This window comes from Chelmon rostratus, chromosome 10, assembly GCF_017976325.1.
Source record: "Chelmon rostratus isolate fCheRos1 chromosome 10, fCheRos1.pri, whole genome shotgun sequence".
In the NCBI taxonomy this organism is placed as follows: Eukaryota; Metazoa; Chordata; class Actinopteri; order Chaetodontiformes; family Chaetodontidae; genus Chelmon; species Chelmon rostratus.
Genome location: NC_055667.1, coordinates 16,633,471 through 16,661,316, shown reverse-complemented (window position 1 = coordinate 16,661,316; position 27,846 = coordinate 16,633,471). Strand labels below are relative to the sequence as shown.

The window sequence follows — 27,846 nt, the reverse complement described above, 5'->3', positions numbered from 1 at the left end:
TGGGCGGAGGGGACTGAGACTTCGGGTTCTTGGTCTGTGAACAATGGGGGGTCATAACCATACACACATTTAAATGGGGAGAATCCTGTGGCTGACGTGGGTAAAGAATTGTGGGCATACTCGACCCAGACCAGGTGTTTGCTCCATGTGGAGGGGTTCTGGGACACCAGGCACCGGAGACCGGTTTCCAGTTGTTGATTAAGACGCTCGGTCTGGCCGTTGGCCTCCGGGTGGTAACCTGAGGTCAGACTGGCCCTGGCCCCGATGAGCCGGCAGAATTCCCTCCAGAACCGTGACACAAACTGGGGACCCCGGTCTGAAACGATGTCTTTTGGGAATCCATGAATTTTGAACACATTGTTAATCATGATCTCGGCCGTGTCTTTGGCCGATGGCAACTTGGGTAATGCTATAAACCGGGTCATTTTAGAAAATCTATCGACAACGGTGAGAACTGTGGTATTACCTTGTGAGACCGGGAGTCCCGTGACAAAGTCCATGGATATGTCGGACCACGGTCTGGAGGGAATAGGCAGGGGTTGCAACAGACCTGTACGTAACCCGGAGGACGGCTTATTTCTAGCACAGACCGGACACGCCTCTACGTACTCCCGGACCTCCGGCTCCATGGATGGCCACCAGAACCTCCGAGAGATGGCGCACATCGTCCGCCGAACTCCCGGATGGCAGGAAAGCAACGAGGAGTGAGCCCAGTGGATCACCTGTGGGCGCAGATTGAGAGGGACAAACAACCTATTATCTGGGCAACCACTAGGTGGCGGGGTCTCCCCATTTGCCTGCTTAACCTCCTTTTCTATCTGCCAAGTTACCGCTCCTACCACACAGGTCCGTGGAAGGATGGGCTCGGGGTCCTTGGCAACAGGCTCAGGGTCATAGAGACGTGATAGAGCGTCAGGCTTGACATTCTGAGACCCCGGCCTGTAAGAGAGAGAAAAAGAAAAGCGGTTAAAGAACAGCGCCCACCTGGCCTGGCGAGAGTTTAACCTCTTAGCTTTGCGGATATATTCAAGATTTTTATGATCTGTCCAGACTATGAACGGGTGCTCAGCCCCCTCCAGCCAGTGTCGCCACTCTTCCAGCGCCACCTTAACTGCCAGCAGCTCCCGGTTGCCCACGTCGTAGTTCCTTTCAGCCTTGGATAGGCGCCGCGACAGGAACGCGCACGGGTGCATCTTACCGTCCTGCTCCGACCGCTGGGAGAGCACTGCCCCGATGCCCTCGTTGGAGGCGTCCACCTCCACCGTGAATTGCCGCTGGGGGTCCGGCAGGATGAGGACCGGCGCCGTGGTGAAGCACGTCTTGAGCCTCCTGAAAGCGGTCTCTGCTCCCGGTGTCCAGGTGAAGCGCACCTTGGGAGAGGTGAGAGCATGCAGGGGAGCCGCTATAGCGCTGAAGCCCCTGATAAACCGCCTATAGAAGTTCGCAAATCCGAGGAATTGCTGAACCTTCTTGCGGCTATCGGGTGTGGGCCATTCAGTCACCGCACTTACTTTAGCCGGGTCCATCTGCATCCTCCCAGGGGCTACGATGAAGCCCAGGAAGGAGATGGTTTCGGCATGAAACTCACTCTTTTCGGCTTTGACATAGAGTCTGTGATCTAACAAGCGCTGTAAGACAGCTGAGACGTGCTTCTTGTGAGTCTCTAAGTCGGGTGAGTAAATAAGGATGTCATCTAGATAAACATACACGAAATGATCTATGAAATCTCTTAATACATCGTTTATCATAGCTTGGAATACTGCGGGGGCATTGGTTAGACCGAATGGCATGACTAAATATTCATAGTGGCCACTGGGAGTGTTGAACCCTGTCTTCCACTCATCACCCTCTCTGATTCGTACTAAATGATAAGCGTTCCGTAAATCTAATTTTGAGAAGACTTTGGCCTGCTGGAGCTGGTCAAACACGGTGGACATGAGGGGAAGTGGGTAGCGATTCTTTATGGTTATGCCATTTAACGGGCTATAGTCAATACAGGGCCTAAGGGATCCGTCTTTCTTGGCCACAAAGAAAAACCCTGCTCCGGCCGGGGATGATGACGGACGGATCAGACCCGCCCTGAGAGAGGTTTGGATGTACTCATTCATGGCCTCTCTCTCAGGGCCGGAGACCGAATACAATCGGCCTTGAGGTATAGTGGAGCCGGGAACCAGGTTTATGGCGCAGTCGTATGGTCTATGAGGCGGAAGTGACGTGGCTTTGGTTTTGCTAAAGACCTCACGGAGGTGGTGGTAGCAGGCGGGCACGGAGGTCAGGGTGGTTTCTGCGTCTGTGGTAACATGAAGAGAGACATGGTTAATGGCAGGTATGGGGTTTTCAGGAACAGAGGTGACCCCGCAGTGATTAATACAGTCTGCACCCCACTCCCTTATAGCCCCGGTTTTCCAGTCTACGTGTGGGTTGTGCCGGCATAGCCATGGGTACCCAAGGACCAGAGTCTGTGACGTCGATCTGAACAGGAGGAAACTGGTGAGTTCCCTGTGTCCGCTTATGAGCACCTCTACTGGCTCGGTGGTGTGTGTGACGGAAAACAGCTCCTTGCCGTCAAGAGCCCGGGCCCGAACAGGGGTAGGCAACGGCCTTGATTTGAGCCCCAGCTGGGTGGCCAATCCCCAGGACATAAGGCTCTCATCTGCCCCTGAGTCAATAAGCGCCTTGAGGCTTGTGGTGGTGTCGTGGTGCGTTACCTTGACAGGCGTGAGGGCTCGTGGAGAATGGTCCGGCGCCGCGACCGCGCGCACCGGCTTGAGTTTCTTGGAGGGGCATGAGAGTATGAGGTGACCGGTCTCCCCGCAATAAAAGCACCTGCCTTCCAACAGCCGGCGTCGGCGCTCCTCAGGACTCAGACGTGCTCGGCCGAGATGCATGGGTTCGGGTCCTGCGCTCGAGGACGCCGGGGGGTGTGGGTCAGGGTGCGAGGATCGGGGTTCTAGCCATGGGGAAGCCGGAGCGTGTGCGAGCCTTTCCTCGGTGCCCCGATTCCCACGGCGAAGTTTGAGCTCGTGAATCCGGTTGTCGGTGCGGATGGCCAGAGCGATGAGCGAGTCCAGATCAGCGGGCAAATCCAGTGGGACCAGCATCTCCTGAATGGATGTCGAAAGCCCCTTCAAAAACACGTCGTACAACGCCGTCGAATTCCACCCACTCTCCGCCGCGAGCGTGCGGAAATGAATGGCGTAGTCTCAGACAGAATTATTGCCCTGCTTGAGCCAACTCAGTTCGCGAGCCTTCTCCCTGCTGGAAGTCACCGGATCAAATGTCCTCACCAATGCCTCTTTAAAGTCTTTGAGAGTGTTACATAGGGGTGAGTCCCGATCCCACTCCGCCATCGCCCATGTCCGTGCCCGCCCGGTCAGGTGCGAAACCATGAAGGCGATCTTGGATCGCTCTGTGGGAAAAGCATGGGGAGAGTGTTCAAAGTGTAGTGAGCAGTCTATGAGAAATGACTTACACTGTCCCGTTTCCCCGGAGTATCGCTCCGGTGGAGCCAGCTTGGGACCCGCTCCACTGACTGGAGTGCTCTGAACCGGACCCGTGGCGGGGGGCGGAGACTGTGGCTCTGTGAGAGGCATGGTGGTTTGCCGCAGGTGATCAACCAGATCCCTCACTTGGGACGAGAGTTGACCGAGTTGAGAGGCCATGGCCGCCTGGAACTCCTCCTGACGGGAGATGCGGGCCTCCTGGGCGTGCACGGCGGCCGTGAGCTGGCCGGTCTCTGCTGAGTCCATACTGGCCAGTGTGTACTGTCAGGCCGATACTGGGAAAGAGGACTAAGGCGCAGAGTACACAGCAACAGAGTTTATTTATTCACAACTCACCAAAGACCCCTCGACAGGCGTGAAAACAATAGCTGTGAAATTACTCTTAATAAATATAATGAGGACCTGACTGTGGTCTAGGGAAACCAAACGAATAACTAGAATAACGTAAATCGCTCAAAGAGGAGGAATATAGGCTATGAAACTTAAGAAACAATAACCGCTCCAAAGGGAGGAAACAAAACAAGGCTATCAAAATTATTCAATGAGGAAAAGATCACTACAAACCAAAATACGCTCCGCTAAAAAGACGGAGGATAATCACAATATCTCTGGGAGGTTAGAACATAAAGCGCTCGCTAGGAGGAGGGGAAGGAAAAGGCAAGGACGAATATACCGGCTATGATAAGACAACAAAAAACGCTCTCACTGAGGATAAGGAAATTTCTGGTAAATAAACACTAGGACTATGAAACGAGAACAACGAAAAAACACTCTTAAGGAGAACTTTGGAATATCGAGGAATTAACAAAGGAACAGAAAGCTCTGACTAGGCTATGAAACTTAATCAACATAAAACGCTCACGAGGGGAACAATGGCTTACACGAAGGGATGATCTGTGGCTGTGGTACAAGAGAAGGCACGGGTGATACGACCTATGGACAAACACACACTGGCACGAGACAAGGGAGACGCAGACTATTTAACACATGGAGGGTAATCAGGAACAGGTGGAAACAATGGGTAATCAGGGCGGACGCACAGGACACACGAGGGAGGGCAGGTGCTCTGAAACGAGAGGAGAGTTAGATTCAAAAAATAGAACAGGGGATGACAAGACAAAAACCCAAGACGAGACAAATCTCACCGCGGTGTGACAACAGCTAACTAAAACATCTATTCCAAAAGGACAATAGTGTTGCTCAGGAGCTTGCCCAGCCACTAATTTAAAAAAACAATAGAAATAAAATTGATCAACTAAAAATTAAAACCCAGTCATAGGCAATGGACCTAAAAAGAAGACAGACAGTGTAGGTAATACATATGAAGCATAATATTATAAATTGTGTCAATATATAACTCCTATCCCAGAAAATCAGAAAATGTCTGCTGTCATTCTTAGGTTTTACCGCTTTGGGCACAAAAGACCAGCAAAATGTTTGGAGCCTGCAGCGGCGACGCCGACTCTGGCGGCAGCAGCAGCTCTGGCGGCAGCACCAGCCCAGATGGCGGCGGCAGCAGCAGCTCTGGCGTTGGCGGCAGCTCTGGAACTGGCGGCGGGGGCAGCAGCGGCGGCAGCAGTGACGGCAGTAGGGGCAGCAGAGGCGGCCCTGGCGGCGACGGTAGCAGCAGTAGCTCTGGCTCTGGCGGCAGCAGCGGCTTTGATCCGGGCGGTGGCGGCACCGGAGGCATGGTTAACTTGGGCACTGGAGACGAGGATAGCTTGGGCACTGGAAATGACGAGAGGCTAGCAGGCTGGCTAACCGACACCTTTGGTCGTTGGAATCTCCGCTTTCTCCGTGCAGGTGCTGGCTTGGTTGCTGGGGGTGGCACTGGTGACGATGGGAGGCTAGCAGGCTGGCTAGCCGACCCCTTCTGTCGTCGGGATCTCCGCTTCTTTTGTGCAGGAGGATCGGGGTCCAGTGGAAATCCCCAGAATCTGGCACCCAGGATATAATCCTCATCAGAGCTGTAGAGGGGGTCTGCCCGGTACAGGATCTGGGGCGGGCGGTTCATCCCCGAGGAGGATTCTGTGAGGACCAGCGGAGGTCCCAAGTATGGGACACCCAGGAGGTTGTCAAGATCTGAGTCGAACTCAGAGTCGGTGGTAAAATTAAGTCTGCTGGGTTCATACTGGTCGGGTCGTTCTGTCAGGTAGTGGGGACTTAGGGAAACTATTAGGGGATCTATGGGTAGAACCCAGATGCAGACACAACTTAAATCATAGACCAAGACAAGACAAAGACAAGACTAGATAACACTTACATGAATCGTGGCATGGACATGAACAAAGACAAGACAAGGAAAACAATTCACGACATGGAAGGACATGAAATCAAAGACAAAACAAGGGATGCACTAGGTTCAATTTAATTAATTTATTAACAAGACACAACAACTTAAACTACAACTCAGGGAACTATGACTAAAACACACTAAGGGAAACAGAGTCACACGACAATGAAACAACACAGGGAATGTACACGCATGAACACATGACACAACAGAGCTAGGGACAAGACCGTGAATAACTATCAACGAATAAAATATATAACAGAAAACGCTCCAGAAGGAGGAAAGGACAATGGGCTATGATAACAGAACTGACCAATGAAGGAACTAGATATGAAAAACAACTCAAAATACACTCCTAACAAACGGAGGAACAGGAATCTAAATAACAAAATAATCAAACAGAAAATCGTTCTTAAAAAGGAGAACAAATCGGCTGAACTATAAACTATGAAAGGAAAACAGAAACTAGTTACCCAACAAAAGACTCAAAGAGGAAATGATGGCTTACTAATGAAGACTGTGGCTGTGGTAAAGGGTAACGGAAAAGACAGACTCAATCACACTTCTGTGAAATCAAACTGTCCACTTAGGAAACAACACTGATTGACAATCAATTTCACATGCTTTTGTGCAAATGGAATAGACAACAGGTAGAAATTATAGGCAATTAGCAAGACACCCCCAATAAAGGAGTGGTTCTGCAGGTGGTGACCACAGACCACTTCTCAGTTCCTATGCTTTCTGGCTGATGTTTTGGTCACTTTTGAATGCTGGCGGTGCTTTGACTCTAGTGGTGCTAGTGGTATGAGACGGAGTCTACAACCCACACAAGTGGCTCAGGTAGTGCAGCTCATCCAAGATGGCACATCAATGCAAGCTGTGGGAAGAAGGTTTGCTGTGTCTGTCAGCGTAGTGTCCAGAGCATAGAGGCGCTACCAGGAGACAGGCCAGTACATCAGGAGACGCGGAGAAGGCCGTAGGAGGACAACAAACCAGCAGCAGGACCACTACCTCCGCCTTTGTGCAAGGAGGAACAGGAGGAGCACTGCCAGAGCCCTGCAAAATGACCTCCAGCAGGCCACAAATGTGCACGTGTCTGCTCAAACGGTCAGAAACAGACTCCATGAGGGTGGTATGAGGGCCCGACGTACACAGGTGGGGGTTGTGCTTACAGCCCAACACAGTGCAGGACGTTTGGCATTTGCCAGAGAACACCAAGATTGGCAAATTCGCCCCTGGTGCCCTGTGCTCTTCACAGATGAAAGCAGGTTCACACTGAGCACATGTGACAGACGTGACAGAGTCAGGAGACTCTGTCGTTTTGCTGCCTGCAGCATCCTCTAGCATGACCGGTTTGGCAGTGGGTCAGTAATGGTGTGGGGTGGCATTTCTTTGGGGGGCCGCACAGCCCTCCATCTGCTTGCCAGAGGTAACCTGCCATTAGGTACCGAGATGAGATCCCCAGACCTCCTGTGAGATCATATGCTGATAATTAATTTGTTCCCAGCACATTCAACTATGTAAAGAACAAAGTATTTAATAAGAATATTTCATTCATTCAGATCTAGGATGTGTTATTTTAGTGTTCCCTTTATTTTTTTGTGTATGTGACACGTGTTTACCCACATAGCGGCCTGTTTGTGGCAGACATCGGACCCCAACATCCTTCACATTAGATGTTTGAATTCCCCGCGGGATTTTCAGGATTTCCTTCGAGGACAATAAAGTCTCTATCTCACCTTTTTTGTTCATCCTCCCTACAGCTGTTAAAGACGTATTTACGGTTTTATGACTTAATTGACTATGCGAGGCTAATGCGCGTGTGTCTGTTTGGGGCGGACATTAGGTGTTTTACAGCCTGTGTGTCCGGATCTCCTCGCCCTGCAAAGACCTGAAGACTGCAAAAGGTTCCTAAAGGTCGAGGGTCTCAAACCGTAAATTAGTTAGAGGGAAACCCAGGAAAAAATACCAAGCAACGCCGCTTATGACGTGGCAACACCTCATTGGATGATGATTAGTCATGCCTATCAAAATTAGTTTGACAAGAAGTGTACCCCTGTTCTCTCTCTCCTGTGTACAGAGATTTCTTCAGATTCTCTGAATCTGATAATGACATTATGTTCTGTACACAATGAAATCCCCAAATTCTTTCCAGTTTTATGTTGAGAAACATTATTCTCAGTCTGGTATACTTTGTATGATAAAAATCCAAATTAATTTTTGTTTTTTTCAGTCGAGTCGTGTCTTTGTTCCTGGACCCCAGCTGAAAAACATAAGTGTATGATTTCCTCTGGTGTTGGATGAATTTAAGTGTGGGACACACATCAAAGAGAGAAAGTGTTTTATTTCAAACAGAGCAGGCACAATCTGTTATCAACCCGCTCCACAGATACAAAGTTGAAAGGTTGTAATAAGAATGTTCTTTATAGGCCCATTACATATTAAGAATATAATATATTTTCACACAATGATACAACACAGTGGCCCCCAAAGCTTGTTTTAACTACAGTCATACAGGTTACAGCAAAAAAGCCAAGTTGAGCTATAGAGTATGAGAAATGATTAAATTCTTTTTTCATATTGAGAAATGAACAGGGCCAGTTTCAAAAGGTAGGATCATTCAAAAGAAAGACAAATAAACAAGATCAATAAAAGATGGCAACGATAAGAGACATTTAAAACCAAATTAGCATTGAATAAGTCATGATAAATGTTGTAGGTGAGGAAAGATACAGTAAAATAACCAACGTGAAACCAAAACAACCACCACAAATGACCTCAAATCAAACATCACTCAAAGCTTAAATTGTGCCTAATCAGATTTCCACATTAATTCACGTGATAAACATTAAACCAAAACACCACTAGATATCTGAAATCCCTAAACCACAAATTAAATGTTTACTTTGAATGACAACAGAACATCACACCACAGTTTGCTTTTGGGGGGCTGGAGCCTATCCCAGCCCGACAGACTACCACTCATTCATTGAAAACCCACGCTGCACAGGGAGAACATGCAAACTCCACACAGAAAGATCCCAGGCGTCCTTACTGGAAAGCAAACTCTCTAACTGTGAGGCGACGCTGCTACCCACCAAGCCACCTTTATTCTTTGCCTTTTTTTTAAAAATTGTTGTTGTTGTTGCACCACTCCTCGAAGTTCTCCTTGACAGCCTCCAGCTCAGCCGTGAGATCAGCGCACTCAGCCTTCTTACAGTAAAACCTGATCAGGTGCTCAGAAAACTGCCTTGGGATAAGTCTGGGCACCTGACAAGGATGACAACAGCATGAATTTGAGAATAATGACATGGAGGAGTTGCCGTATGATGAAATTCAAGAAACATGCAAAGAAAGACCAAGATTATTATTATTATTATCTTTTTGTCATTGCTTTAGTTCTGACCTCATCTTCGGGGATCTCGTCTGCCCTGTTTGGGTGGTCCTTGTGGTAGAAATGCATATTATTGACAGGGTCCTCCTCATTCATCCCATAATCCATATGAATGTCCTAAAAGACATGTGAGAGAGAAGACAGTTTTTATATTCCCAAATACATTATGACAGTAAAGAAGCAAAGTAATTAGACAAAAAAACTCACACTAAGTTCAAAGTCTTCTGGTGTGAACCCCTGAGGAAGCCCTTCAGTCAATTCCCTCTCCCAGTCACAAATCCTCTCCTTTGGGAGGTAGGAGAAATACTAAGAAGTGGGAGGAACAAGACATTTATTCATACATCCAAATTATGCAGTTAGTTTAAAAACTAAGTTTTTTCTCTCTGTCCACGCAAAAAACACATTTTCTCACCTCATAATGAAGCTTTTCCAAAACTTTCCTTAGAGTGTATGAATGTGTTAGTGTGTATGGGCAAAATGGAGCTTTTGCAAAATGAAGCCAGTGCAGTTATTGTTGGGGGGGTTTTGTCTCAGTAGAGTTAAAAAGTTTCTGTCACCTGTAAATTTCTCTGTGATCCCTCATTTTAAATGTCAGCTGCAGCTGGTCACACAGCACAGGTGTTGATCATGTCAGGTGACCTCGGGATTAATGTACAGCACTTTTTTTTTTTTACAGCATTTAAATGGAGTGCACTTAAACAGCTCAATTCTACCATACCAGACAAAGAACTTTACTCTTCATCCGTTGACACACTCGCAGATTGATGGCAGCAAAGCTGTCATGCGAGGCGCTAACATTCCCATCAGAAATAACATGGGGTTCAGTGTCTTGCTCAAGAACACTTCGACATGTGGACAGGAGGAGCCAACCCTTTTTTTCATAGCGATGTGTGTAAAACATGTCACAGGGAGCAGGAGGGGACTGAAAGGAGGTTTAATGTTCATAGCACAGTCACAAACTAATTTGCATGGAAACTAAGAAGAAGGCTGTTTTATTTTTGTCATATCACTCTGTGATTTTACTCAAGTTACGATCACATCCTCTAAATTAGATTTTAAGGAATTGTGACTTGTAGGGATTTGTTGTAGTCCACGTGAAATCCAGGTACGGCATCCATGCAAGCAATGTAAAATGACAAAGAAAACAGAAACAACTTTGCGCACTTATCAACCACAAAACGAGCATAACATCCAGCTTTGTCATAACAGTGAAATAGATAATGTGTCAAACACAAGTGTAATGCAATAAAGGCGCACAAAGACATTAGTGCACACCTCACTGGTTTTGTGAATCTGCCTTTCACCCAGACACCTGTACAGCTTTCGAGACAAGATCCTATTCAGAATCTCCTTGGCGCCAGCCAGCTTCTGTTCGGAAGAGTTGAGTATTGTCTCAAACACACAATCTACAGAACAAACAGAGAGAAAGAGTGGAAGATAGGTGAGTTAGAAAAAAACAGCAATTAACAAATATTTAACAAATATTTGACACCGTAAATTGAGTGGCATAACTCACAAAAGCAATATAACCAGGTGGTAAAATGAATTTCCTTCATTAATTTGTTCTTAAATATATAAAAAAAACCCTTTACGATTACAAAATCAGTTTTATTTAAACATGCTTGACAAAAGCTGGCTCAATCTGGGGAGTATATTTATCACATGTCACAATTTTTACAGGTTCTGGTGTTATTTATCATTTAACGTACACGATCAAAAACGAACGCTTTTGCTTTTCTCCACCGAACAGCAATTGTCCAGTCATAGCTTGGCAAACGTAACTATGCGTGGCAAGTCTGTAAAGCTTTGGATTTCTCCACATGGTCAAGCTGTGTGCATGGGGCTGTGTTGTAGGGGCGATACTCTGCATCTAGAGTTTAGAAGATGGTGTCTTTTATCTAGGATTTATAAAACCAAACACAGTAGTGTCTACCCACCTGTCAGCTTGGTGTAGGCCTCCATGTCCTCTGTGGCTTTGGAGAGAGTGAACATCACCCCTCCTGAGCCTTCAATCTGGATGTGCTCATCTGCTTTTAGAAAGGCGTCTGCGATCCTGAATAATCATACCCAACATGTCACTTGTAAGAACATTTTGCTTCGTACATACAAGAAAGTCATCATCATCATCATCAGTCAGTCATGAAGCACATGACGTATGATACATCAGATAGCAGACAAAGCTAAATGTGGATAGAGTACCAACATGGAAAGAGTAGGTACTTACATCATCTGAATGCCATAGGTGACTTTGTGCTGGAGAGCTCTTCTGTGGAGACAGTACCTTGTGTGGAACATGTTGTACAGATTGCCCACCTCCTGTAGAGAGCATTGACAATAGTTTAGTCCAATCTCATCAGTTAAATGGGTTGCTATTTAAAATCTGATAAAAAAGCAGGAGCAACGTTGGCAGCACCTTGTCTCTAACGCAGATCTGCTTCGGTTCGCCCTCCACCTCACACACCCTGGTAAATGACATGAAGCGGCGATAGTTAAAGTTGTTCTGGATGCCCAGGTGGTAGCAGTCCCTGAGAGGAGACAGAGTGAAGAAATATGTGATGTAAAAAGTAATCAAAGCACCCAGGAGAATAGAACATTTTGTTAAAATAATCAGGAAAATACTGGAATATTGGAATTTTTCGTTGGAAATAATACACAGTTGTTCATCATTTCATGTCAAGAAGTGAATTGTCCCACCTGGCAAGGTAGTCCCACTTGTCCACATCGACACCATTTCTTTTGTTGGACACAATATCAAAGAGGAAGGACTTGTCCTCTGACCGACCTTTATACGGCCACTGCGGAGATGACAGACAAGGTGGCATTAGACATTGGTTGCTGTAGCAGTGATTAGACTTCACACAATTCACATGAGCAGGACTGACTGGTTCTTTTGAGGCTGCTTTTGGCCTGTCAATCATGTCCTTGATGAAGTCCAGGTCCTCAGACGGCACCAGGCCGTATTTCTCCATCACTTGCTCAAGAGAATTACATTTCACCAGGTGGTCAAACATCCTACGAGACAAAGTCTCGTGCTGCAACAGAAACAGAGTCGAGATCTTAGTACGAGAATTCGAAGTGAAAATACAGTGACTCACTGCTGGGCTAGAACAGGATACACAGAATGTGGATGCTTGACCTGTCGCTGAGCTTAAAGGTGCCCTGTGGAAACAACGAGTGAACTAGCACTATGTTACTTTGGGTTTTTCTGAAGGCACCTTGACGCCTAAAAACTGGCTCGTTGTTCACGACTCTTCTCATTGGTTTAAAGGAAAAAAGGGAACGACTGCATACTTACTCCATGCTGTAATGCAGCTCCTGGCTGTGCTTTCCTTTGTGCTTCATTTTTTTGAGCAGTTATTATGTTATCCATGGACATATATCACGGACAATAGAAATAATTGTTTCTTTACCTTCCGCTTCTTCGGTTCACCTACCTTGATTTCTTTTTCTGTTTTGGTGAGGAACATTCCATCAAACAGGTGGGAAAAGGGCCCATGTCCTGGATATGGAGAAATAAATACAAGTAATTCTAATGATGATTGTATGTGAACTGTAAAATGAGTCATTTGTGAGTATATCTGATCGGGCCTGTTTTATTTGAAAGGCTATTGGAGACAGACCTTTACTCCTAATGTAGCCCTATTAATAGTACATTTGATCATATTTTTTATAAATAAACCATTTTGTAATCTGCAAGCATTTGCTATTATTATTATAGTTTGCTTTTAATGCAAATTCAACATTATTGAATTCACCACTATGATTATTATCTGTCCACAGCCGTGGCCTGAGGCATTATGTTTTCCATTTGTTTGTCCGTCCGTCCCATTCCCGGGAACACCCGTGAATGCCTGGAGGGAATGTGATGTCATAACATCTGGCAGTACACCTGGATTCAAGGATGAACTGAATATAATGATATAATGAAAACACTTGGTGATAACAAAATAATATTTCAAAAGGCTTTACAGGAAAGACTGGAAATTAGTATATTTAAATGGTTGTTTGACTCTTGCCCCTCTCTCTGAAGGCTGATTTTTAACCCTGCCTTCAAGTGTGGCCATTTGGAGCAGCTATGAGCACATGTGACCTCTGACATAGTCAAACCTATTACATGTGATGGTGAAATGGTGTGTATTGCTCACCCAGGTCATGGCAAAGACCAGCAATCTGCACACACAGGATATCTCGGTCAGAGATGCCGAGTTCCGGTTGCTTTGTTCTCAGAGCTTGTAGAAGCTGTCCTGCTAAGTACCCCACCCTTTGCCGCCACACGCATACACACACACACACACACACACACACACATACAAACAGTAATTACACATAACTGCAAATAAGTATCCTTTATTATACCCATACCTATATATATATATATATATATATATATATATATATATATATATATACAGAGATATACAGAGAGAGAGAGAGAGATAATGGAAATACCCAATTGAGTGTTCAAAGCGGTTGTGGGATGCTCCAGGGAAAACAAAGTAAGCCCCCCCAAGCTGCTTGATGTATCGTAGTCTCTGGAACTGAGGTGTGTCAATGATTTTGACAAGAAGTGGGTGTAGCTCCAGATGCCCGTGGATGGGATCATTAAACACCTGGGAGAACATCAAGAACAAACAAAAACCCAGCCCAGTTATTCACAAAAGAGTCGGCTCCATTTCTCCTGAGGGCTCTGCAAATGCGCTAGAGAATAAGAATATGAAAATGTTCTTGCATGAGGCCCAGTGAGCCCAAATATGAGGCCAAAGCTACAAAGGAATGGCTTAAAAACATGCAGGTCGGATCATCAAGCAACACAACGGACACATATTGACACACCAAGTCTATTTATGACCCCAAAAAGTGCCAATAAGAAACACTCCCCTTGCTCCTGAACTATTTTTTCCATATGGCAATCATCCTCATCTTCATTTTTTTTCAGCTTTGCGTGACTCATCATTTGCTGTAGACTGTCAATGGACTCAGCAGTTTACAGTAAGCATACACAATCTTGACTTTGTCATACAGGCTAATTCACTGACTTGGTCTCTTACATGCTGCTTTGCTGTTTATGCTACAAGCTGACAATCTTTCCTCTATTTAGTCTGTCTTACTGTATCTCTCCAGACATGAAAATGTAGTGTGATGTGTGGTTAGGCACATGAAATATTACCTTGCCTTCTGGGATTTTGTCATCCTTTTTCCTACAGAGAATGAAAAAAACAAGAAAAAAACAAATAAGAACATAGTAGGGAGGTGTGAAACTGCAAAGAAATTCAGGCAGGTGATTGTTGTTACACCAACTTTCGACTTCTACCACTTTAGAGAAAACTGCTTTGTACACACTTCCTTCCACCCAGGATTGTTATGATTTTTACACACAGTAATCTGATTGAACAACAGAAGACACTCACTCTGTGCCCATCTTCTCCAAATCAGGACCTGTGAGATACTGCAGTGCAATACCAGTAATATTTTGTTGGGAGGAAGCGAAAAAGAGGAAGCAGTTAATAGAAGTCCTGTAATACATAATAAATATTATGATAATTAGCCTTGATATTAGCTTACATGCCTCACAATACAGAAACGTAAGGAAAGTCCTGAATTAAAGCAGCTCAACTGGCTGATTATAAAGGCTCTGCATGAGATGTAAGCTAACCATCAATTTAATTTATCAAACCAGAAAACCAACCTCTAAATGTATTCCGTTGTTGAAGGTCCTTTTCCTCCACAGTCGATTCCTTGGTTTTCGGCGAGTCCACTGATGATGTCCTCTTTCACATTTAGAAACTGTTAGGTTATGACTAGGTTATGTCACACAAACAATGTTGTATGCTGTTGTTTAAACAGCTGATCAGGGCAGACCTGCTTTATCCTTTAATGTCATCAGGACACCTATTTATGCACCTATCTGCCCTCAGCCACACATGCCACATGCCAAAACCACACCTCTCGATGAATGATAAGTGACATCAGAAGTCATTTACCCAAATCATCAGAGAGAGCGTGAGAGAGACAGGAAGAAAAGTAAAACTGTAACCTGAACAAATTCAAAATGATCATCCACGTTATAAGAAAGATCATGGTAAGAAAAATCATACAGTAAGACTGTGCCTGTGTTTTGATCACATGTAGAGATAGAAAAAGTGTTCAACTCCAGCGTTGCTCAATGTACCACGGTTTTCCATATTCAGACTGTTTTTGCACTGATGTGTGATTTATCATGCAATGCTGGTAATCTACTATTCTACTGTGAATAAAAAAACCTGTTGTTCTATATACACATGTATATTTATTGCTGTGCAGTAGTGTAAATGCTGAACTTACTTATCCGTACCCATTATGTGCAATTTGTGTAAAAACTGTGAAATTCTCTACAATTTTTGGCAGTTTATTTTATGTCAATGTTTTGTGTAATTCTTTGTGGCAATTTGTATTTTTTTTTAACATATTTTTTCTTTTATACAGTCCATTGTATAAAATTTGTACATATATATAGTCAGCTTTTATTTTGTATTTTGTATTTCTCTGTTCAGTCGCTTTTTTTTTTTTCCTACTGCTATTGCCTGCTGCCTGTAACACCCAAAGTTCCCCACCTGGGGATTATTAAAGTCTTATCTTAGCTTATCATAGCCTGTCTTATAGTAAAATAAGTACCAGTATGGTGTGATGTGGGATAATTTGCTTTAATTTAGCTTTAATGTAATTCTGTACCATTCATGTATCAGAGCATGGAACGTCACTTCTTAGCTAAGAGGGTTTAGAAGCAACTCTCACAACGAAAGTGAAACAGATCTAGGACAAGAACACAAAATGTTGTTGCATGACACCCAGTGAGCCCTGGATAAACCCAACACTACACAGGAATGGCTTAAAAACATGCAAACAGGATCATTAAACACCTGGTAGAACAACGCCCAATCAAACCAGACACACCCTGTCTATTTTTGACACAACAGAATACCAGTAAAAACCACTTCCACGTTGTCGATGCTGATCTGACAGACATTAGATATGTAGGGATGGTCACACAAACACATTGGTACAGCTGATCAGGGCAGAGCTGCACAACAACAAGGGTTTGAACAGTGCCTGGCTTTTTGGCTTTATCTCATGGCTCATATCTCATACTGCACTGACTCTATCTACATACAGAGCTGCCTTCAAAGTGAAAGTAAAATTTGCATTACCTAATTAGTTTGAGGAAATTTGGTTACCAAATTCAATTCACTCTAAATGTTGTATTGCAGTACAAAGTGTGACCTTATTATACTCTTTGAAAAGTAGCGAAGGCTTTGAGAATGTAAAGAAGATTGGGGTGGATGTCTGCATGAGTGTGAATTTTCTCCTTAAAAAAGGTTGTCCTGCTGAGGGTCCGTGGACAGGAACGTACAGTGTCTTCAGTAAAGCTTGAATGCACACTTGGAGGGTGAATGGTGTTCAGTAAGTAAGTAAAGCTAATAGGACTAGATGTTTTAATCCCTTGGTAAGTAGGTAACTCTTGAAAATAGCAGTCAGTGTGAAGTGGTGAAAGGGAGGGTATGTATTTCATTGGGGTCATCAGGTGGGTACCCTGCTTCATCGACGTTTCGTTGATTGAAACCCACAACGCCTCCAGAGGGCTCAACGGTGTACCCAGTGTCCCAGCCCCCCCCCCCCATACCATACCCTCTATGATCCTCGATGGACTCCGCATACCATCTGTCGCTATCTTGGTGCCCAGTTGTTGTCGTTTCTCTTTATCCAGAGCCAGTTGCTGCCTCTTTCGGCAGCACTTGACACGGTCTTGATTGCCTGTTGAAAGGAGCGTCCCCTCACCCCCACTTTCCTCAGCAGACTGATGGTAGATGTTGCAACAAATCCCCTGCATCCCACTTCTACTGGGAAGATGGTGGTCTTCCAGCCGTTCTGGGATGCTTCTGCTGCCAGGTCAGCATATTTGTTTTTCTTTCGTTCGTAGGCCTCTTCAACCCCATCTTCCCATGGTATTGTCAGCTCCACGACATAAGCCAGCTTTGCTGATGGAGAGTGTTGTAGCTGCTATTTCTGGGGAAAAAACAAGCTTTTCGCCAATGTCCACTTCCAATTTCCAATCTCGAGCAGACGGCAGGATGCTGGCATTCTTTGGTGTTGTTTGTTGCTCTTGAGATTGGCCTGGTGGTACAAACTGTAGGAAGTGGACCTTTCCCGTTGCTGTTTGTGGAAGCTGATTTGTGGTGATTCGCTTCTGTTCCAGTGTAGATGCCAGTTCTCTGAGTACTTGGTTATGTCTCCAAGTATAGCGCCCTTGGGTAAGACTTGTAGTGCATCCTGACAGGATGTGCTTAAGGGATGCTGATGCTCGACACAGGGAACAGGTGCGATCTTCTCCATACCACAGTTTCAGATTTTCAGGGGAAAGTAACAGGTCATACGTTGCTCTGATGGTAAAGCTCAGCCGCACTCCCTCCATCTGCCAGATGTCACGCCAGCTGAGCCTTTTCCTCTCCAGGCTCTCCCAGTTGGTCCATCTCTCCTGCCTAGCCATGGAGACAGCTTTGGCATGTCGGTCTACCTCCTCCTGCCTCCTGACTTCCTCTACCAAAAGCTGTCTCTTCTGCGCTGGTGTTGCTTGGTGTCACAGAGGAGCTTTTTGGGATGAGCCCTCTCTCCCATGCTGGACTTGGCCAACCACATCTCTAAAGTGAAGAGCAGACGTTGCACTCTGAACAGCTTCTGATGGAGTCCACTTTCTTCCCGTTGCCACCCGGGGGGCCGCTGTTCGAATTACTGTGTCCTCAGATTCAGAAAGGGTCATGACCAGCCTTGCTTTGGTGCATTTGAATTCCTCCACGAGACCTGTGATTGGTAATTTCAATTTTCCATTCCCGTACAGTCCGATGGAGCTTAGGCACCGTGGAACTCCAAGCCACTGTTTGAGCTGTGTGCTTATCACCCGTTCCAACTTTTCCACCTTGGTGATGGGGATCTCGTACACAGTTAAAGGCCACAAGAGTCTTGGGAGGATGCCAAACTGGAAGCACCACAACTTGAGTTTTCCTGGCAACAGGGTCTTATTGATGCAATTCATGTAAGTGATGGTGTCCTTTTTTAGTTGTTCAAATTGTCTTTGAGCTTTGCGTCATACCATCGTCCCAGGCTCTTCACTGGCATTCCTGATACCGTTGGTACAGGTATTCCGCCAATGTAAAACCTCTGGTCTGTGACTTGGCCTTTCACAATGGAGATGCTTCTGCACTTACTGGGCTTTAACTTCATCCTTGCCCCTGTGATGTTTCGATGAAGTTTCTCCAGGAGTCTCTTGGTTCAGGGGGCCGTTGATGTCAATGTTGTCAAATCATCCATATAGGCTTGTATTGGTGGTAGCTTCTGGCCACTCATTGGTGAAGCCTGATGTTGTGAGGCAAAACTGCAGATCTTGGAAGTAGTGTTTTACCAGATTTATCATTGTCGTGGGCACTTGGAAGAACTCAAAGGCAGTCCACAGTAGTGAATGAGGGACAGATCCATAGGCGTTAGCCAGATCAAGGAACAAGACATGAAGATCTTTCCCTTCTCTTTTAGCAGTTTGGATTTGCCATGCCATATAATGCTGTTATGTTCGAGGCATCCTGCTATGAAATCTGCTATGCCAGCCTTTTGGATTGATGTGTCAATGAGATGGTTCTGTTTCAGATACTTTGACAGTCGTTGCGCCAATACACTGAAGAAGATCTTGCCTTCGATGTTCAGAAGGTTTATCGAGCGAAACTGTTCAATGGTGGCCGAGTTCTTTTCTTTTGGGATGAGCACTCCTCCTGCTCTTCGCCAGGCTTTGGGGATGACTTGCTTGTTCCATACCGCCCTCATGTTTTTCCACAGAACTTTCAGGGTATTTGGAGCGTTCTTGTAGACACTATAAGGGACACCGTTAAGGCCTGGTGCAGAAGCTGATCTTGCCTTTTTTACTGCCTGCTTCACCTCACTCAGCTTGGGAGGGCTGATATTGAACTGATGTTGGAGGGATGTCAGCGGGAACAAGGATTGGTTTATCTTTCCGTTCATCAGTATAGGTGGTTCTCAGATGTTCTTCAACTTGGTCTTTTGATGTTTTCAGGGATCCACTCTTCTCCTTTGTGAATATGCTTTTCACAAATTTGAAGGGGTCTTTGTCGAAGTCGGTTCTGGCTTTCTCTTTCCTTAGGCTTTCTGGTCGGCGGAGCTTTGACAGCCTCTGCTTTAGGTCTTCTTGCAGGAGGTCGATGCCTTTCCTTTCTTCTGCTGACGCTTTTTTCCACAACTTTCTTAGCCGTCGCCTTTCCTTCACCAGTTGCTGGATTTCTTGAAGCCATTGGAATTTGGGGAGAGGAGCCATGTCTATTTTCCTGACTTGTTCCTTCACTCCAAATGTTTTCTCTCCGTAGCTGTAAATTATCTCCCAACTTTTCCAGCTTATTCACGGCTGATCCTTTGATTTGATTTAGGATAAAGTAGTCTGTTGATATTTTCCCACTCCTTGCTGTTAGACTTTGGCAATTTCACCAATGGCTTACGTCCTTGCATGTTGTCACTTTTGCGATGTGCTTGATGTTGTCTTGGACTGATGATTCTGCCTGAAGCTCCTTCCTTACTCCTTAGGGTGCTGATGCTCTGCGAACTGTGGGGTTCTTCCTGCCACTGAGTGTCATCCGACTGATTTGACCTTCTTCTTAACAGGATTTTGTCAATGCGGGGCCCTAGTTTGGAGGTTTTCAGGCATTTCTTCCGTCCTTGATGTACTTTAAGACCATGGGTTGATGTTACTTTGGCCCATCCGCACAGGCAAGTCTGAAGAGCATGTCCAGCTGCTGGTTTCTCAAGAGTATTGCCACTTCCTTCATTTGTTGTTGTGTCCATTCCAAGGGTCGTTACCGGGAGGTCAGTCGTTGAGTCTTCTTGCGCCCCTGCTCTCGCAGACTCTAGGGGTATTCTTCTTCTTGAACTTTTTGTAGCCAGGTTAGGTGGCTCTTGTGCCCTACTAGGGTGACGGAGCCCGCTGCTGTGGGTAGCTAGCCCATAACAGCCCCGTGGGGGTCTGTTTCCTCCTGTCAATTGTCCCAACTGATCACTGAACTAATTTTCCTCATTCCATGCATTCACACAAATTGCTTTGTTGGAGTACTGCTTGCTCATCACACAGTCAGTTGTCATGATCCGTGCTGTGCACGCCTGGGGTCCATTGCACAAAAGTAGGAATCAGACATCCAGGATAAGTTATTGAGCCTGGCTCAACCAATCCAAAACAACAGAGTTCGGGCTTAATTGGTTGCACAAACACCAAGCCAGGTGAAACCAATCCTGGATAAATTGCAGCACACAGCTCCTCAAATAGGGCCCACAATCAATCACAGATTCACTGATTCACCATGGCATCTCGTGCGGCAAACTTCTCCCTGTTGGAGCAGGAGATAATTATGGAGGCATATGAAGAGGTGAAAGACCAAATTTAAAAAAAAAGGACACACTGCCACTGCCATAAAACAACGAAAGAAAGCGTGGCAAAGTATTGCAGATCACCTGAATGCATAACTATTGCACAAACACACACTACTCCACTGAAGCCATCACAATAACAATCCAAACAGTTTATTAACATCCCCAAAAACATAGTTGTATTCTGATTATGAAACAGCTGGAACTGCCAGTGAAATTGACTGCAGATGTGAGTGAAATCATGTAAATGCAGCTCCGTATTTGCTCCTCATGCCAACATGATTGTTTAACATTAAAATGCTGCTGAGTGAAGAGTGAATCAATAAAATAAGTACCAGTTATGGTGTGCTGTGGGATAATTTGCTTTAATTTAGCTTTAATGTAATTCTTTACCATTCATGTATCAGAGTATGGAACGACACTCCTTAGCTAAGAGGGTTTAGAAGAAACCCTCAAAGCAAAAGTGAAGCAGATTTAGGACAAGAACACAAAAATGTTGTTGCATGACACCCAGTGAGCCCTGGATAAACCCAACGCTACACAGGAATGGCTTAAAAACATGCCAAGGGGATCATTAAACACCTGGTAGAACAACGCCCAATCAAACCTGACACACCCTGTCTATTTTTGACACAACAGAATACTATTGCACAAACACACACTCACTACTCCACTGAAACCATCACAATAACAATCTCAACAGTTTATTAACATCCCCAAAAATGAAGTTGTATTCTGATTATGACAAAGCTGGAACTGCCAGTGAAATTGACTGCAGATGTGAGTGAAATCATGTAAATGCAGCTCCGTATTTGCTCCTCATGCTCCTCTGTTGTTTCATTCATTATGTGTGTGTGTGTGTGTGTGTCCTTTATTATTTTCAGATTAAACATGACTGGGCCCAGATGAACTTGGCAGTAAGTCAAGATCAAGTACAAGAACATCCTGCAGAATGGTAAGTGCCCTAACATGTACATACTTTGTACCCAGACGGTGCCTGCTCACATATTGTCTGTACTTATAGCAAAAAAAAAAAAAAAAAAAATAAGTACCAGTATGGTGTGATGTGGGATAATTTGCTTTAATTTAGCTTTAATGTAATTCTGTACCATTCATGTATCAGAGCATGGAACGTCACTTCTTAGCTAAGAGGGTTTAGAAGCAACTCTCACAACGAAAGTGAAACAGATCTAGGACAAGAACACAAAATGTTGTTGCATGACACCCAGTGAGCCCTGGATAAACCCAACACTACACAGGAATGGCTTAAAAACATGCAAACAGGATCATTAAACACCTGGTAGAACAACGCCCAATCAAACCAGACACACCCTGTCTATTTTTGACACAACAGAATACCAGTAAAAACCACTTCCACGTTGTCGATGCTGATCTGACAGACATTAGATATGTAGGGATGGTCACACAAACACATTGGTACAGCTGATCAGGGCAGAGCTGCACAACAACAAGGGTTTGAACAGTGCCTGGCTTTTTGGCTTTATCTCATGGCTCATATCTCATACTGCACTGACTCTATCTACATACAGAGCTGCCTTCAAAGTGAAAGTAAAATTTGCATTACCTAATTAGTTTGAGGAAATTTGGTTACCAAATTCAATTCACTCTAAATGTTGTATTGCAGTACAAAGTGTGACCTTATTATACTCTTTGAAAAGTAGCGAAGGCTTTGAGAATGTAAAGAAGATTGGGGTGGATGTCTGCATGAGTGTGAATTTTCTCCTTAAAAAAGGTTGTCCTGCTGAGGGTCCGTGGACAGGAACGTACAGTGTCTTCAGTAAAGCTTGAATGCACACTTGGAGGGTGAATGGTGTTCAGTAAGTAAGTAAAGCTAATAGGACTAGATGTTTTAATCCCTTGGTAAGTAGGTAACTCTTGAAAATAGCAGTCAGTGTGAAGTGGTGAAAGGGAGGGTATGTATTTCATTGGGGTCATCAGGTGGGTACCCTGCTTCATCGACGTTTCGTTGATTGAAACCCACAACGCCTCCAGAGGGCTCAACGGTGTACCCAGTGTCCCAGCCCCCCCCCCCATACCATACCCTCTATGATCCTCGATGGACTCCGCATACCATCTGTCGCTATCTTGGTGCCCAGTTGTTGTCGTTTCTCTTTATCCAGAGCCAGTTGCTGCCTCTTTCGGCAGCACTTGACACGGTCTTGATTGCCTGTTGAAAGGAGCGTCCCCTCACCCCCACTTTCCTCAGCAGACTGATGGTAGATGTTGCAACAAATCCCCTGCATCCCACTTCTACTGGGAAGATGGTGGTCTTCCAGCCGTTCTGGGATGCTTCTGCTGCCAGGTCAGCATATTTGTTTTTCTTTCGTTCGTAGGCCTCTTCAACCCCATCTTCCCATGGTATTGTCAGCTCCACGACATAAGCCAGCTTTGCTGATGGAGAGTGTTGTAGCTGCTATTTCTGGGGAAAAAACAAGCTTTTCGCCAATGTCCACTTCCAATTTCCAATCTCGAGCAGACGGCAGGATGCTGGCATTCTTTGGTGTTGTTTGTTGCTCTTGAGATTGGCCTGGTGGTACAAACTGTAGGAAGTGGACCTTTCCCGTTGCTGTTTGTGGAAGCTGATTTGTGGTGATTCGCTTCTGTTCCAGTGTAGATGCCAGTTCTCTGAGTACTTGGTTATGTCTCCAAGTATAGCGCCCTTGGGTAAGACTTGTAGTGCATCCTGACAGGATGTGCTTAAGGGATGCTGATGCTCGACACAGGGAACAGGTGCGATCTTCTCCATACCACAGTTTCAGATTTTCAGGGGAAAGTAACAGGTCATACGTTGCTCTGATGGTAAAGCTCAGCCGCACTCCCTCCATCTGCCAGATGTCACGCCAGCTGAGCATGTCCAGCTGCTGGTTTCTCAAGAGTATTGCCACTTCCTTCATTTGTTGTTGTGTCCATTCCAAGGGTCGTTACCGGGAGGTCAGTCGTTGAGTCTTCTTGCGCCCCTGCTCTCGCAGACTCTAGGGGTATTCTTCTTCTTGAACTTTTTGTAGCCAGGTTAGGTGGCTCTTGTGCCCTACTAGGGTGACGGAGCCCGCTGCTGTGGGTAGCTAGCCCATAACAGCCCCGTGGGGGTCTGTTTTCCTCCTGTCAACCTGTAAAAACATGCCAAGGGGATCATTAAACACCTGGTAGAACAACGCCCAATCAAACCTGACACACCCTGTCTATTTTTGACACAACAGAATACTATTGCACAAACACACACTCACTACTCCACTGAAACCATCACAATAACAATCTCAACAGTTTATTAACATCCCCAAAAATGAAGTTGTATTCTGATTATGACAAAGCTGGAACTGCCAGTGAAATTGACTGCAGATGTGAGTGAAATCATGTAAATGCAGCTCCGTATTTGCTCCTCATGCTCCTCTGTTGTTTCATTCATTATGTGTGTGTGTGTGTGTGTGTCCTTTATTATTTTCAGATTAAACATGACTGGGCCCAGATGAACTTGGCAGTAAGTCAAGATCAAGTACAAGAACATCCTGCAGAATGGTAAGTGCCCTAACATGTACATACTTTGTACCCAGACGGTGCCTGCTCACATATTGTCTGTACTTATAGCAAAAAAAAAAAAAAAAAAAAAAAAAAAAACACAAGCAAGACATGGGTGGTGGGTCATCACTAGCTGACCTAACCCCAGCAGAGGACAGAGCCTTAGCATCAAACAGAGATTGGCCTGTGTTTGAGGGGAGACTCAAATATGTGTCCCTCCCAAGAAGATGCCTCCCTCTTCATAAAAGGTACATTCTTCCATCTTTACATGGGACATATAACCATTCATATTTAATCCATCTGGACTATCTGACTTTGGTTTACCTTGCAGTGTCTGGAAACACCACTTCACTGTTGGAGCCTCCAACACTGGGGTCACAAATACCAGAACAAGATGATGATCCAGTGAGTACTCCATCAAAGGCCTACTGTAGGCCTGGCGTGTCTCATCTATTAGTTTCAATATGAATCCCTTTTAAATGTGACAGGGTGAAGGCACCAGTGGAGTAGCAGGAGCAGTAGCAGAGGACTTGGATGAGGAGACAATCTCTCTTGATTCAAGAAGGCTTGAGGTATCGTAAAGTGGAAGTACTCATTCAGTCTATAATGGTGAGAAGTCATCATCTGGTGCCCACACAAAATGTAATTTCTGTCACAGGACCAAGATGCTGTACAGGGTGAAAGCTAGCCGTGCAACATAGTGAGTATTAATGGAAGTGCATTCTCATCACGCAAAATTCCCGCTGTGCTAATTGTTATGTATTTACAGAACTCACAAGCTATCAGGCAGTTATATGCCACACATCTTAGACAGCAAATAAAACTGGCAGATCTGGACATTGAATATATATATATAAAAAACAGATTGAAGACCTCTCATTGGAATCCAAACTCAAAAGGAAGAAACTCAGAAAATTGGAACTCAAAATAAGCGGGAGGTGAGTTTTACCTTCAGTGCACACTGTATGCTGACTGTAACACAAACAAAAAGATTAAATGACTCTCTCTCATGTTTGCTTATTTAATGTGTGCACATTTAGGTAGGATTGCAGATTGTAATTCCACAGTCTGTGACATAATGCCTAGTGTCATCTCTATGGTAGCCCCAAGTGGTTTGATTGGTTGGAAGTCACACACCAAAGACTGGCTGTTTTAACGCAAGAAGAAACGCACACAATGTACCTGAAATGCTATTTCCCAGATATCAAAACACTTCATGGCAGAAGTTGAGCAGTTTGAAGGTCAGACAGGGGCCATTTCAATCAATTATCTATTCTTTAAGGCAGCAGGTATCCTGATGATTGGATAACCATTTGTAGCTTGTGAAGGTGCAAAGGTGTTCCTCATTAAATCTAGAGATCCAATAGCCTATATGAAGGCCCAAAATGGTGTGTTTCTTCCTGCTCTAATGATGGCGTGCCCATTTCTGCAAGAGGTTGTGGATGAAGAAGCACTTCTGCTCAGGTGAGCCTTTAGGCGGGAGAGGGTCTTCAGGGACCCATTGGTCTTCCCTGATGACCACCTCTATGGACGCTATAGGTTTTCTGCAGATGGCATCCGCTATCTGTGCAGACTGCTGGGTCCCAGGATCCAACACCACACAGCACGGAGCCATGCGCTGAGTGCTGGTGTTTGTGGCCTTGCTTTTTTTTGCAAGTGGAGGCTTCCTGTACTCGGTGGGGGATGCTGAAAACCTGAACAAGGCCACATTTTGCTGTAGGGTGCGTTGTGTGTACCTAGCTATTAGATCACTTTCAGGTGTCTTCATCTCCTTCCCTGGTCACAGAAGGCTCCGTGACATCAAAGAGGATTTTTATAGCATTGCAGGTAAGATAAATTACAAATTACAGGACAAGTGTTAACAGTCATAGTAGGATACTCATTGCTTTGTGTTGCAGGTTTCCCCAATGTCATTGGTACACTTGACTGCACCCATATCAAAATAAAATCCCCCTCAGGTGCCCATGAGGGAGATTTTGTGAACAGGAAATCCTTTCACAGCATTAATGTTCAGGTGAACATGACTTTATGACATTAATGAACGCTGTACACTGCTTGTGATGTGCATTGATTGGTTTAATAGTCTACATCTTATAATTTCAGATGGTCTGCAATGCTGACTACCTGATCAGCAATGTTGTGGCAAAGTGGCCTGGCTCAGTCCATGATTTACGAATCTTTCGGTCCTCTGCAGTCTGTCGGCGCCTGTCACAAGGTGAGCCACATGACCTCTTTTAATAGCCACTTTTAACATCAAGGTTGTGTCGAGAATGTCCCTCAATTGATGACATTTTGCATTCACAGGTGAATTCTCTGGTGTGCCGCTGGGGGACAGAAGGTATGCCAGTGAGCCTTTTTGCCTCACACCTTGCCTCAGGTCCCACCTCGGTGAGAAAGCAACGACTGAGATGTTCCAGGAATTGATGTGCGCCAGACAATCAGACCACGAATCACCTCAGCAGTTTCTGTACCGCATGATTGGACTCAAGCAGAAACTCCTTTTTCAGTCCCGACAGGCTAGTACAGATATCTCTTATGATCCAAAGACCATCCAGGAAGTCTTTCTCCACACTATCTATCAGGGATTGGGGACAAAACATGCTGACCTCCGACAGAGACTGAGACCTTTAATCTCAAACAGCCTAGTCACAGACGAGGAAATCCTCAGCCAGGTCATGAAAATAATGAGCGACGAGAATGAGCATCAGCGCAGACTTGGACAACTCCCCCGACAAAAGACAACACAAGTGCACAGTGCCAAGGTTGAGGCGGGAGACTGTAACAACAATGAAAAATCATGGGACAAAGCAACAGACAATAAGAATTTCCAGACAATACAGCAACTCAGTGCTCAGGTGGAAACCCTTACACACATGGTGGCTTCTTTGATGGATCAATGTACAACAAATACTCAGGTGTTTTGTCCTCCACCCCGGCCAGCTCACCCCCAGTCACCTCTTCCTCCTCAGCCACCCCCTAGCAGACCTGCCCAGCCACAACTGAGACAACCTACAGCCCAGGTGAGAGGGAGAACAGCCCGCTGTCCAAAATGTACTGAGCAGAACCTACAGGAGTGTAACCACTGCTTCGTGTGCGGGGAAGCAGGACACCGAGCAGTGGGATGCTTGAAGCGCGCCAAGGTGCAGGGAAACGGGGCTTGGTCTCTGCGGAGGGACGCCCAGAGACCAGTGAACAGCTTCAGTCCCAAACAGTAAGCCATTCCCCCACTCACACAACGAAACACTCCAAGCAAAACAAACAACAAAAGCTACACACACTTACCTGTCAGAGTAACATCACCTGCAAAGCACCCCTAGTTGGAAAGAAAAGTCTTCTGAAATGTTTGATTGGCGGTTACCCAACAACAGTCCTGTTTGATTCAGGTTCGCAGGTGAGTATAATCGACCAACAATGGACTGCTGCTCACATCCCTGATTATACAGTGAGACCTCTCTCTGAACTCTTAGGGGAAGAACTGAGTGTGTATGCAGTCACTGGCCACGCCGTCCCGTACAGTGGATGGGTTGAACTCACTGTCAATCTTGCAGGGAATGATGACCCCAACCTCACCATACAGGCTCCTTTCCTAGTCAGCCAGCTGCCACTACCCCAGCCGCTCCTAGGAGCCAATGTTCTGGGGGAGATCATCATGAGGAAGGAGTCTTCTGGCGAAGCAG

The 27,846-nt window shown here is 45.4% G+C and overlaps 1 protein-coding gene and 1 pseudogene across 2 annotated transcripts; both read right to left on the bottom strand.

The window, feature by feature from the left end:
• Positions 1-8,120: 8,120 nt before the first annotated feature.
• Positions 8,121-15,079, bottom strand: LOC121612320 (deoxynucleoside triphosphate triphosphohydrolase SAMHD1-like). 2 transcript variants are annotated; one of them, XM_041945132.1, is made up of 15 exons: positions 14,877-15,079; positions 14,599-14,636; positions 14,358-14,388; positions 13,640-13,800; positions 13,336-13,451; positions 12,625-12,689; positions 12,073-12,222; positions 11,885-11,985; positions 11,604-11,715; positions 11,415-11,506; positions 11,128-11,243; positions 10,466-10,596; positions 9,398-9,496; positions 9,203-9,307; positions 8,121-9,066 (listed from the first exon to the last, which is right to left on the bottom strand). In XM_041945132.1, the coding sequence occupies exons 2-15, from the start codon at positions 14,607-14,609 to the stop codon at positions 8,923-8,925; spliced, it is 1,434 nt and encodes a 477-aa protein (XP_041801066.1). In that variant the 5' UTR covers positions 14,610-14,636; positions 14,877-15,079; the 3' UTR covers positions 8,121-8,922. The 2 variants fall into 2 exon arrangements, with proteins under 2 accessions (XP_041801066.1, XP_041801064.1); XM_041945130.1 differs by having other exon boundaries at positions 11,885-12,222.
• Positions 15,080-16,891: 1,812 nt separating this feature from the next.
• Positions 16,892-19,538, bottom strand: LOC121612185 (annotated as a pseudogene).
• Positions 19,539-27,846: the final 8,308 nt, after the last annotated feature.